General features: G+C 41.0%; 1 protein-coding gene across 1 annotated transcript in view; it reads right to left on the minus strand.

Annotated features, from left to right (window-relative positions):
* Nucleotides 1–10,784, minus strand: part of PINX1 (PIN2/TERF1 interacting, telomerase inhibitor 1) — a 58,757-nt gene extending 47,973 nt beyond the window's left edge. The window contains exons 1-5 of the mRNA XM_010020799.1: nucleotides 10,766–10,784; nucleotides 8,000–8,109; nucleotides 5,621–5,713; nucleotides 4,818–4,896; nucleotides 1,139–1,231 (exon numbers count right to left, since the gene is read on the minus strand). Of these exons, the coding sequence (XP_010019101.1) occupies nucleotides 1,139–1,231; nucleotides 4,818–4,896; nucleotides 5,621–5,713; nucleotides 8,000–8,109; nucleotides 10,766–10,784 (394 nt within the window). The remainder of the gene's footprint in view (nucleotides 1–1,138; nucleotides 1,232–4,817; nucleotides 4,897–5,620; nucleotides 5,714–7,999; nucleotides 8,110–10,765) is intronic.
* Nucleotides 10,785–12,752: the final 1,968 nt, after the last annotated feature.

Raw genomic sequence — 12,752 nt, forward strand, 5'->3', positions numbered from 1 at the left:
TGTTTTAGACTGCAGAGGATACAATCAAACAGGGGCCTACCTTATAGAAACACTGCAGCCAAACAAATGAGCAATACTGTTAATATGAAAGCCTCCTCTGTATTTTACTGGCTCAAAAGACACTTTTTTCTCTATATTTAGTAAAGGGTTAAATCCAAATCAAAACAAATCCTCTTTGCTACGACCTCAAACAGGCCATGGCCTCTCTACTTGGAAGCCCTGAACCAACTCAATTGTTAAATGTCGTAAAGTGAACGGGTCATGATTCTATGTTAGCATGCTGACTTCAAGGCCGAATTACTTATTCCAAAATCCCAAACCCCAATAATCAGAATTCTGCCTCCACTCAGACATTAATCACTTCTGTTTTAGCAGAGGCATTTGCTATCTAAAACCATTACACAGAGCTTTAAGTTTAAAAATTAGCCATTAGTGGAAAATGATCCTATCCCATACACATGAAACAGGTATACACACGAAACAGGTATACACACGCTATGTGCACAAAGGTATGTGAAAGGGGAAGGCAATCACTAAAGAAATAAAGCAAGGGACTGAACAACTGTCAAAGAGGCAAAACCAGGGATAGCTGAAATAACGCCATCACTCTAACAAAGAAACTGTGAAAGTCCCCGAGTTCTTGATATAGTTTTTGTGGCCACCAACTACTGTCCTAATTTAGCCAATAAAGTAACTGGTAGATGTAAGAGGGTTTTCCCTCCTCCTGCATTCAGCTTTAATCTGACCACTGATCTTATCCATGTGATCTCTCAGCAGGGGTTACCGGAGATTGCAGAGGATAGTGCTGTGCAGATGCTCAAGTAACTCTTATCACCTTTGCCTCCCCTCCCCATCCTCTGCCCACACACAGATCACTCAGAATATTTACCATTTTTTTATTCAGCTGATGATTCCTTCAGACAGAAACTGGTTTATTCAACAATATCAGCTTAAAGTCACTCAAAATTGTCCAAAATAGAGGAACAGCATATTATAGCTTTAAGTAAGTTGCTGCAGGCAGCATTACTAAACCAAGATTTTACTTGCCAAATTTAGATCCCAGAAGGCAACAGATCACCTTGACACTTTTTTTAACTAATCTTGGCTAGAGCTTATGAAACAATGGAACTCCCCTTACCTTTTGCAAACTTCATATAATGGACACGTTTCTTGGAAGATTTGGATTTTTCTTCCAGACTGAATGTCTTCTTCTGATTATTCACTGAGGACTCTAAAAAAGCCAAAACCAAACAGGTTACAAACCTAACAGAGACATTCTAACCACCAAACATCAACTTTCTCTCTCAAACCCAAGTCTCAACGTATCACAATGTATTACTGAAGGAAGTATGGTAAGTTTTGTCCAAGACCTGTTACTGCTTGACTTTTTCTTTTTGCCACATCCCCTTCCCTTCCCATTTCCAATCTAATGTAATTTGAAAAGGCAGATACAGGTACTCCAAGTCAAAGGCAAATCATTTCTAAAGCAAGAAAAGAATAGTAAGTCAGGGTTTATTGTGCTGTTTGTTTACAAAATACCTCCAGTGCCATAATCTGACAAAGATGTAAGAAACTGTACAAAAAAAAGAGACTGCACCTGACTGGATAGAAAGGAAAAGGGGAAAAAAACCCACAACACCAACAACACAGGCTTTTCACTTCTAACACTATACAAAGTGTCTCTATCTGGACACAGTCTGATACATCTGTGTAAGGAAATTAAAGTGTGGCAGAGCTTTTCTGTTCCTGAGGCCAGCTAGAACAAATTGCCACATCCATATTATTTAATTTTCCTAGCTTGCAGAAGAGGGGCTGCATCTAAACTGTCCACTGGGACAGTCTCTGGGTTGGCTAAGTCCCAAATTCGCTCAGCAGTTGTTTGGGAGAATGTTAGCTTGTACAGGTCAAAACCATGTAAAGGATTAATCTGACTATGTAACAGTAGAGAGATCAAGTTCCTGTGCTGTGGCAGGTTATTTTACTGGTACAGACGTATTCTTTGAATCCACAGAGCCTGTTAATTTACAAGAAGTTCTTAGAGGCAGGTAACCTGCTCTCTGATTAATAACTACTTTATTAGTCCTGTCCTGAAAAGAAACAGGCACCACAGGATTCTCTGTTCTGTAACTCTAAAAAAAGTCTACTCTGGTGAGATGTTTTTTTCCCTACCAGTGACAACTGGGATGGGTAGGGAAATCAACCCATACCTTGAAGGCCAAGGTGAGTCACCTTTTTCATATGATCCCACCCTTGCAAGTTCTGCAGACCAAGCATTTCTGACATTGGAATTACAGCACTTCACTGTTTGGTAGGTAGTGACAAGGGAAATGAAATCCACAGCCTGCAGTTAGAGAGCAGATTACCAGAAAGCACTTTGCGATCTACTCTTCCAACCCTAAGAAGACAGAGGACTACCAAAACCCAGTTTTAGACAGGAGTTTGCAGTCAACTTGAAAATCCTCAATAAATGGGGTCTATGGGGAAAGTAAGCATCACAACTAAAATACCCTGACCAGAGATGAGGCACTTTAAGACTGCTCTCTGATTCACTTGCACAGAAGGGAACATTACACAGCAAAGGATTTCCACAGGGCTTCCTCCTCCTCTTTATTCTTGCCGCGAAAGGGACAGCAGCACCGCCTTGTGCCTTCAAGGAGGAATTTCACTCCTGAAACATGCTGGCACTTGCAATGGACAGGTAGGTACATCCCTGTGTCTTCTAGTGACTGGTAAATCCTGAGCTAGCACTGCAGGAATATTATTGTGCTTTTTAAAGCAATTTAGTCATAGTAATAAAGCCATGTGTCATTTCTGTAGCAAATATGATAGAGATGAATATTCCAAACCACATTACAGACACGAAAGGCACATTGCCTCATTTTATGAACGGGAAAGGGACAACAGTTATCACCACTTAGTATTCCAGCAAAAGAGTCAGGAATCAAAACTCCTCACTAGGTGATCAGCAAGGAAAAAAAGAAGAAAGAAAAGGAAGCTAAAACTATGCACCAAGGGTATTTGAATGTTGGCATACTAACCACCATGGGGCCCTTCCTTCCCGATCTCTAATTGCAATCCAACTCTGGCAGCTACACCAGTTATTTAAGAACAATGAAGTTTTTCAGCTGACTTTTAATGCAATTTGAAACTGGATGATGGCCAATAATGTAACATTTGATCCTGTAGCACAGCTGCGGGCAGAGCTATCTGAATGAGTTTTGCCAGCTTAAACACTTGCCAAAAAACCAAGTTTCAGAGCAATGCCTGTAGCCTGCAAATCACTAAATGTTGACTCTGACCGGGGATTTTCAACGTGCACCCAAATTTGTCCTCAGTGATTGAAAACTCTTGTCCCAGCTCCTAAAATGATGAAGAAAAAATAACTGAGTAAACCAGGGAGAAATACAGTTGTCAGGGCCCATTCTCCATCTGTAGGGATGACCAAGGGAATACTGTACAGATTTAGGAACAAGACAGCCTTGCTCAATGAACCTGCCTCTGTGCTGATTCACTGTGCCCTTGGGCAAGTCATTTCAGCTCTCCACTCATCAGTTTACAGGTTTCCCACCAGTTACACCTAACTGATCTTCCCATGGCTCAAGCTGGAACTTGGGTAGGATTTAGCTATAAATGTAGAAAGGAACTTTTGGAATTTCCCTATGATATGCTATTCTACCTCTTCAGGACTTCAGCTACAGGACCTAGCACTGTGTGGACCTCAAGACTGTGATCAGGGCTCCAATGCACAAGGATAATTTACACAGCAATTTGAAAAAGTGGTTTAAAAGCATCAGGTTCAGAATTTTAATCCTAGTTCTCTAGGATTAGAAACCAAGTTTGATCCTTCTTGCTAACTGATTTTCCTCCTCTTTTTTCTACCTCCCCTCTCCCAGGAAACCTTCTGTGCTCAAGCGTTAAGAGCGAATGAATCAACAGTTGCTAGATTCCCTAGGCTGGCAATACCGTCACTAGTAGCACGTGGATGGACTGCTCTGTCCAAACCAAAGCCCTTCATTTAACAGCTCTCCACACTCAGTTGTTTACATACAAGATCAGAGTATAAACTTGAGTCTAACTAAAGGAGAGATAATAAACCGTTTGATGTGCACAATTCTTCCTGTAAGCTCGCACCCACCAGTTTCACACAGCTTAATTATTACAAACCAAAGTCTAACTGAACAAAGCTTTTCAAAATGAAAAGACTTACAAACAGCCCTTTTGGGAAATCTGTGTAGTTTCCCCCACTTGTGTGCTCTACATCAGGGCTACAAAAATCACATTATACCACACTCAAAGCAGATGCATAACTCTGAGGCAAAAGCTGAGTAGCATTTCTCTGAGGACAGGAAAAGTAGGCATTTAAGAAACCACCAGAGCATGGAAGCCAGGTATGACAGTTCATTAGTAAAAGGAAGGCAAACACATTGCATTGTGAGCCTTCTCACTGGCTCTGGTTGCTGTATAAAGAAGCAAATGCTGCTGTAGAACATCACAGCAAAAGGTCCACATTGTGGGCCGGGATAAAATAAACAACTTCAAAATCTTAATGTTTGCCTTTCCCAACAAAAAGTCTTTACCAGAGGCCTGACTGAGAGCAAAACTGATCCACTGAGATCTACATATGCAGGCAAACTTGAGCATGGTAATGGATGACAACATGTCATTCCACTCCCACTGATTTCAGGGGAGAAGGGGGAGTTGCCAACCTCAGCAAGACTACCAGCAGCCCAAAGGATTGGGCCTCTGCTAGCCTTTAAGACACAGAATGGAAACTCTGCTAAGCTTCCAGCATCTGATTGAGCAAAGCATGAACCTACCTGTTTCACCCTGTCCATGGCAATCATTCAGTTCAGCCAGAAGCTGGTTGAAGTCATCCTGATGAGCAATCCAGTTGTCCTGTAAATATCACCCACATGAATACAAGGTGAAAGTCTTCAGAACTAATGAAAGTTTTGCTAAACCAGCTATTAAGACTCTGCACTCTAAGAAGTAACTTAATTGTAGATACTCAACACTGGTCAGTGGAAGGGACCCTCGGAAGCAACACAGGTGATTGCTACAGTCACTCCAAAGAGCAGAAATTATAAGAGTTGTGTTTGTAAGTTCTTAATACTGAGCTGCTGTTGGCTCTGTGTGTCCCACATTGGCACAAGATGTTTTCAAAAGTAGGCAGGAAATAGCACTGTGATTTTTTTCCAGGAAAGTTACAGTTACTTAAGATGTTGATTATGAAACAAGCACTTTTAGGACCATGTTCTGCTCTACCTATGTACCTGAACTCCAGTCAGAAGGTAACTATACCAAGAAGAGGGACAGAAGGCATGAAGCAGGGCAGAAGACATAAGGAAAAAGCAAGTATTTCAGTGATTTGCTAGGAAACAAAAAAAAATATCTCAGAACAGCTGGACTGCAGAATTCACTGTAACCTTTCCAAGCAGGTACTTGCTCCTCAAACACCCAACAAAGCAGAACTAAACTCCAGGTAAAGAGTTTCTGCAAAGGCATTGGCATAGGTACATGCTGCCACCAGATGTGACAACAGATTTCACAAACATCCCTTTACAAAGATTGTGCTTTAGCTGAAATGGGAGCTATTTCCTTACCTGGGTCTAGTGCTCACCTCGTAATTGACAGTTGCTCCTAACCCCAAAGTGTTGTTTTTCACTTGAACCTTGATATGTTCTGTATTTCCTTGTTCTTGAGCCCCAAGACCCTAAGGAGGATTTAAGGGTAAAAATGTTAGGATTTTACAGCAGCAAGTAAAGGTTTTGATCTGTAAGGCAGTTTGCAATGAAATACAGCAAGAAATCTCAACATACTATTTATTTGCTTGCCTGTAACTGAATTCATTCAGAGGCATTAGCACACATGAGATATTAAGTTTTTTTAATTTACTACTTAAGCCTCCAGCAAAGTATTACAAACACTAAAATAGCAACAACATTAAGTAGCTGGGTGATTAATCAGGAAGCCACCTGACATTCCTAGGCAAGTCCAAAGTGTTTACAATTTTAAAACAAGACACTACATAAAAAGAACTTGCCTCTCACGAAAAATACCTCCGTCACTGGGAAGGCAGCTGTGATATATGGCTGTAAGACAGAGGCCACATAACGTGCAATACAGAATGAAGCTATATAGGACTGAAATGGGGGAGAGGATCAGACTGGAGCTAGCAGAACATTAAAAACTTCTTCCATCTCATTCACACTCATAATTTGATGAAGATACCAGAGCAAACAAATGTTGGGTTTGTCTATCCTAAAATCCATCATCACTCAAATCTGGGAAGCAATCTTCAGGCCCAGTATTATCATTCTTAACTGTGCAAACCAAAGAAAAGAAAAAAAGACAAAGCATTTGGTTTAAAACTTTACTCCTGGTATCTACTACCCACTTTTTCCCTAATCTGTCACCAGTAAGAAATCATCAGCTACATATCTGGCTATAATAAACATGTACGTGGTAGAGCAGTGGAGAGAAGCCCTGTGGATCGATCCTGTGCATATCTAATACTTGGTGGCATAAGGGCTATTCGAAGGCAGCTGTTGCTGTTACAAATCCAGCAGAGCTGGATTTGGTGGGAGCTGGTCAGTGGGGAGGAAAATTTACCTTGAAACTTCAGCTAATGAAAAAGTATGGAAACAAGCAGGATACTTGGTTGCACATCCCACTGTGACCCAATTCCAATACAATAACAGGACTAGTGTAAGCAGCTTTATTTCACTGCACAGATGGGCATTTGCCCATTAATTTGATCAAGCTTAAGTTCCATTTGCCTGAGTTTGTACTGGAATGGAGGCATAAATCCTTCCTGTACAGCTATAACTTGTAAAGGAAGATCCAGTAGCTCAAGTAGGAAACATATTGTTGTGAAGAAAATGGGGAGGGGACAGACAGAAAAGAAAATGCGAAGCCTTCCTCTCACACCCTGAGATAGTGTTCATAACAGTAAAGGTGTTATCTGTGGTCAGAGAAGCCCACAGCCCAAAATACAAAGAGGACATTTAACGGCATTTTTTCCTGCTCTGGTTTACATACCTATTTTAATCTTACACACATGAAACACATATGCATGCAATTTACATTAAAAGAGTACTCAAGCTCTGTACTCTTAACAGGCTGGTCTAAAGCCTAGTGAAACTGATGTCAGTTCCTTGACTTCAGCAGCCTTTAAATTAGATACCACTGCCTGTTCATGAAATGAGGTAGTCAGAAGCCAGATTTATATGTGCTAAATGTAAGACAACTGAGGCAATAGCAGGATACACTGAGAAATCCACGAGTAGGCTTATTTTTTTGCTGGTTTAATGCATTCATGGAATTAAGAATGATCCTAATTTTATTCCTTTTTAAAAAGGCTGGGAGAGCAAATCTAGGAGAAGAATTAATATCGTGTGGGTTTTGTGTGCATTAAACACACTGACGTGCAGGCCCAAATCTCAGCTTTGCTGAGGCACCTATGTGGAAGTTAAACTGCTTTTAAGGGGCAACTGAGAAGTCTGCACTGACCTAGAGATTATTCTTAGCCCCAGAAACCCATCAGAAATCCCACAGGTACAGGCTCGAGGTGGGAAGGAATACACCTCACAGCACTGCATTTTGGTCATTCAAGGAACAGATCAGAAGCAATCTTTAAAAACAGGTGAAAGATTAGAGCAGGTCCTGGAGTTTCTTTGAACAGTACCGAAAGCCAGGGAGAGAACCGACGGTGTAAAGGCAACTTAAAAGTCTTTAACCATCACCTAATTTAATGGGTCAACTCCTGCTCTCACTTAGGAGCAAAGTCAAAGAGAGAGGAGAAAAACCAGAAAGCAAGACAGGAACAAGCAAGAAAGTACCTTTGTAACAAACTGTAGAAATCTAACATTGCTCAAATTCTTTGTGCACTTCAGAGAATAAATCAAATAGAAAGAATATGGCTGCTTTAAACACTGAGATCAAGAATCCCCTGGCAGTCTTCCACTCTTCAGCCAGACAATTCTCCTCTAAATCATACCTTTCCTTTGGACCAGCCCATCTTTTCCAGCATCTTCTGTCCAAATTTAGATTCATCTTTACTCCAAGCGCTATTTTGTGGATCCACAGACCACTTCTGCCTTCTACGGGCTAGAGCAGGAAGGAAAAATGCAAACAGGCTCTACTGACATTCCCACAGTGTTCTCCGTATTCAATCAATCCCAGAAAAGCTCTTCATTGCAAAAAAAAAAAAAAATAACCCAGAACTTACGCCAGGCTAAAGAATTTCCGGGGGTTTTACCAAACCTTATATTGGAAACAGCAAACAAACAAACAAACAAACAAAAAAAACCCCAAACAGTGAAAATGTTAATTATTCATGTGAAGAATGCCAAAGTGAAATAGTTATGGAAGTTGTCATCCCTAAGGATGAGATGCAATTCAGGGAAGGCTTTAAGGCCTACCATTTAGGTGTACAGGCCTAAACTCCATATTTATTCCAACTTTGTTCTACATCTGGCTGTAACATGCAATCTGCAAGGGATGAGACTACGGATGCTGGCTTTCCCAGTTCTGGACAATACCCACTAGCCAGTCTTCCTTTTAACCAGAACACAGAAGTTTTAGTATTTGCCTTCATAATAAAAGCCAAATCAAAAATCAAAACTAAGTGACCAGAGAAACTAAATTGCAGACCAGAAACCAGCGGGATTTCAGCTTTTGGATTTGCTACAAAATGGTTGATTCAGAAACTGAAAAGTCACCAGAAATCATTGCAGGTGTTAAGAGATGCAAACGAGAACCATGGCTCTTTGTCCTATGCGGACTACTAAAGAAACTACCATCCCCCAGGCCCACATGTGTGCGCTTGCCTCTATCATCAGGAATAGCTCCAATGAAAGCAAGGAAGAAAAGCTAGCCCAGTTAACCAGCCACTTTAACTGTGCACCTAAACACAAGCAGGAAGACAACCTAAATAAACAAGACAAACAAAGAATGGGAGACAGGAAGATTACAAACTTCATTACACACGATGGGAAATGATGGATCAAAAATGACCGATTAACCCAAGGCCATACAAAGTCAGTGAGAAGCCAAGTCCACCGCGGTGATTTCAGCTTAATAAAAACCCTAAAATGCAACAGTTAGGATTTGGGCCAGAGGAACAGAATATTACAGGGATGTTATTACAGGGATATCTGATTCACTTTTTGCCCAGTTTTGTTTCGTTCTTAAAGAAGAACTAATACTGCTAGAATACTTGATGGTGGCTTTTTTTAACATACTTCCAAAGCTTTGAAGCTCAAAATAAGTGTTGTATGGTAGCCCCATAAAAAGTAATAGTCTGATAAGCATTTCATAAAACCCCAACAGTCCATAAAAAAAGATTTTACAGTAGGTTAAATGACTGAGTGCTGTGAAAGGAATTGGCATAGCCTTCACTTGGTTCACTTCTCTGCAGGAAAACAACAATTTGCTTCCAACTGGTAGCCTTCAGAGAAACATCTACTACAAGCCCTACCTGTACTGCTAACAACAGCTGGTAAAGTGCCACTGTGGCACTTTCAATGCCCAAGCAAATTACGGTTCCCTGCTGCACCACTGAGAACAGAAACTGTGAAACTCACTCCCTCAGCGAGGTAGCTCACTTCACTGATTTACTCTGGTGTTGGAAACATCGAGCTAGGAATCTGGGACAATTAACATGCTTTGTCATCTTCCCTGACACAAGATGCAAACAATCTCTAAGAACCCAGGTTTCCAGTGGTTTACTGGGGGGGTGAATTAAAAATGTTATCAAGCTGGAAGCAAAAGCTGAGTACTGAAAAGACAGGGAACACCTTGGCTGTTGCTTTTGTCTTTAGCTGACAGTGAAATAAACAGCATAAAAAGACAACAAAAATAAGCAACTTAATAGAGATTATGCTGCCCAGCTGAGCAGCAGCCCCTCCTTTTGAATCCTATGTCTTAATCTGTCTCTTTAAAATCCCTCGATTAACATCAACTTTCCCTCAGTCACCAAAAACTATTCAATGCCTCTTTTTAAATCTAACTATAATATTTTAAGTATGCCCATATTCTGTCATGCTCTCTGCAACTAGTTCCCCAGGTGGTGACTTTGCAAATACCAAGGAATTCAACTCAACACAGTTCTTGCAGCTGTAAAGCCACTGCATGCTATCTCAGGATTTGCGTGTGCAGCAGAGGTAATCCACATCAACTGAATGTGAATTTAAATTAACTTCCAAACTGAGTTGTTTGATGTAGTTCAACTAATCCAATTTAAAAGTTAATTTCTAATCTTTTTTCTGAATATTTCTCTGATGAAGATGTTTTACTCCCAGGAGGGCGATGGTAACAAAAACATAAGGGCATCTACTAGAGATGTCTTAAGCTTGGAATTTTAAGAGACCTTCCCTTTCCCAGTACTTGCAACCCAAGTACTTTAAACCACTATTGCTATGGGATTAATCCTCACATTTTTGCCAGGTTAACACACTCTTATTTTCAAATATGGCAAGCTAGAGGCAGGAAAACAAAGGAAGTTGCTTACATCTTTAGAGAAGTATTTCAGAAAGCCAGGAACAACTTTATGCCACATACAACAACCATAGAATCATCTCCCCTCTCTAAACAAACCAACAAAAAAGACTGTTTAGTCAACAGTTTGTCAGAAATGGTTGTCCATTGATGTCTTAAGAGTGAGAAAGGAAACACACTGTCTTCCAGCTAAAATATTGAGCTCAGAAAGTAGCACCAATCATCAGGGCCGCTCACAGAATGATTCTAAATACAGTAACGCAACTCTGGGCAAGCAGCACCATCCAGTGGAGAAAAGCGTAATTTCTTTAGATACTTCACTTAGATACCCTATGATTCAAAAAAGATCAATTGCTAACCCCTTTTACCAAGACTAATTCTGTCTGGGGCATGTGTTAAGCATTTCTGAAAGTTCCATCCAAACCCTGGCTGTGTGCCCACACTTGGTGGTAGTCATAGTAAACAAGTTAAATTTCAATAATGACTAGGAAAACAAAATATCCTGCCCACAGAAGGGATTTTCTTTCTAATCAAAGATATGAAGCCCATCATTAACGTATGCTCTGTTTTTTCCCCTAAGAAGCACCAATAAGATAGCTAATAAAAATTTGTTAAAAGTTAAAAAGAATTAGAAGTGCAAAATAAAAGCTACCTCTTTGGCCATTTCTGCAATTGATATGTTTTTTAAATTCAGACTACATGAGCATCGAATGATTGAGTTTGCCCTTTCTTGGTTTAGGTCACAGAATCACAGAAGTTGGAAGGAGCTCTCAGGATCACCTGCTTCAACCCCCTGCTTAAGTAGGTTGTCCAGGAATTTCTTGTGCTTTCAATTTGCATTTACTACTTCTTGTCCTGTCCCCAGGTACTGCTGAAAGGTAACTTTAAGCCCCTGGAATGCATGTGCTTTCACAGCTGTAGTAAAACCAATTAACCACATCCCTCACCCCCAACTTTTTTTTAGGACAAATGAGAGTATCAAAACTTGATCCAGAACTGCAAATAAAACTGCACACCTGCAACATGCCTTCACAACTATAACTGCAGCTGAAGGTGATGAACAAAGTCAGACTACTCTGCAAAGATGGCTCTCAGCAAATAAATCTTCTTTTTTAAGACATGTAATTTGAGAGTTCACTACATACAGAAGCTGAATTAACACACTGGCACAGGTTGCCCAGAGAAGCTGTGGCTGCCCCATCCCTGGCAGTGTTCAAGGCCAGGTTGGACAGGGCTTGGAACAACCTGCTCTAGTGGAAGGTGTCCCTGCCCGTGGCAGGGGGTTGGAACTGGGTGAGCTTTAAGGTCCCTTCCAATTCGAACCATTCTGTGATTACTGATATGTGCAGTGCCCAATTAAAATAATTAACAAATGCTGGAGGTGGGGGAAAACCACCAAAAACTGGAAGAAAATAGTACCAACAAAGTTTACACCTAAAAAACCCAGAAAGTTACATATATGTAAACACAGCTTTGTTTTGCTAAATTTACACCTGTACTTTCCACTGGAAACCCTGTTTTCTAATCAGTCATTACACTTATGTCCCTCTATTCTGCAGCCAAGGAATTAAATTCATCAGACCCTGTGCTTTCCCACTAAGAGTGTTCTGACACCAGTAAGCTTGTCCAGCTTGGAAGAGAAGGCAGCAAGATTTTAGCTCACACTTGGACCAGCCCTGAGAGAGTTCTGTTTCCTGAACTAAGAGCTTTAACCAAGAAACAGTTATCGGACAGACATTTAACCAATATTTTAATCAGTTCTTTTAGATATGGGGAGCCCAAGATCTCAGTAACTTCAGAGGTAAGAATGAAGCTCTGATTGCAATATCAGGAAAAAGTTAAACAAAATTATCAGGCTGCATGTAACAACGCCTTCAAAACGGATTCACTCAGCAACACACACAAAAGGCGTAAGACAAGCACATGGCCTTACCCTGAGATGTCCCCAGTGAGTTCCATGCATTCACTTGCCTTTTCTGAAGCGCCTGTCTAAAATCCCTTGCATCCCACACTCACCTTTCCCAGCCCAGAACTTAGCTGACCTCTGACGTGCCCTGTACACAGCTCCAGTGCTAACCCTGGGTGAAATCAAAAGGCCTGTGCCTACATACACACAATTCTGCTGAGCCCTCCTGGCAGCCACACAGCCCCAGCCCCGAGACTGCAGGGTACCTGTCCTCTTAACACACCGCTGCACGGAGGCACTGGAAGGAAATCATGAAATCACAGATTGGTTTGGGTTGGAAGGGGCC

The sequence above is a fragment of the Nestor notabilis genome, unplaced genomic scaffold (genome assembly GCF_000696875.1).
Source record: "Nestor notabilis isolate BGI_N333 unplaced genomic scaffold, ASM69687v1 scaffold1668, whole genome shotgun sequence".
NCBI classification, from domain to species: domain Eukaryota; kingdom Metazoa; phylum Chordata; class Aves; order Psittaciformes; family Psittacidae; genus Nestor; species Nestor notabilis.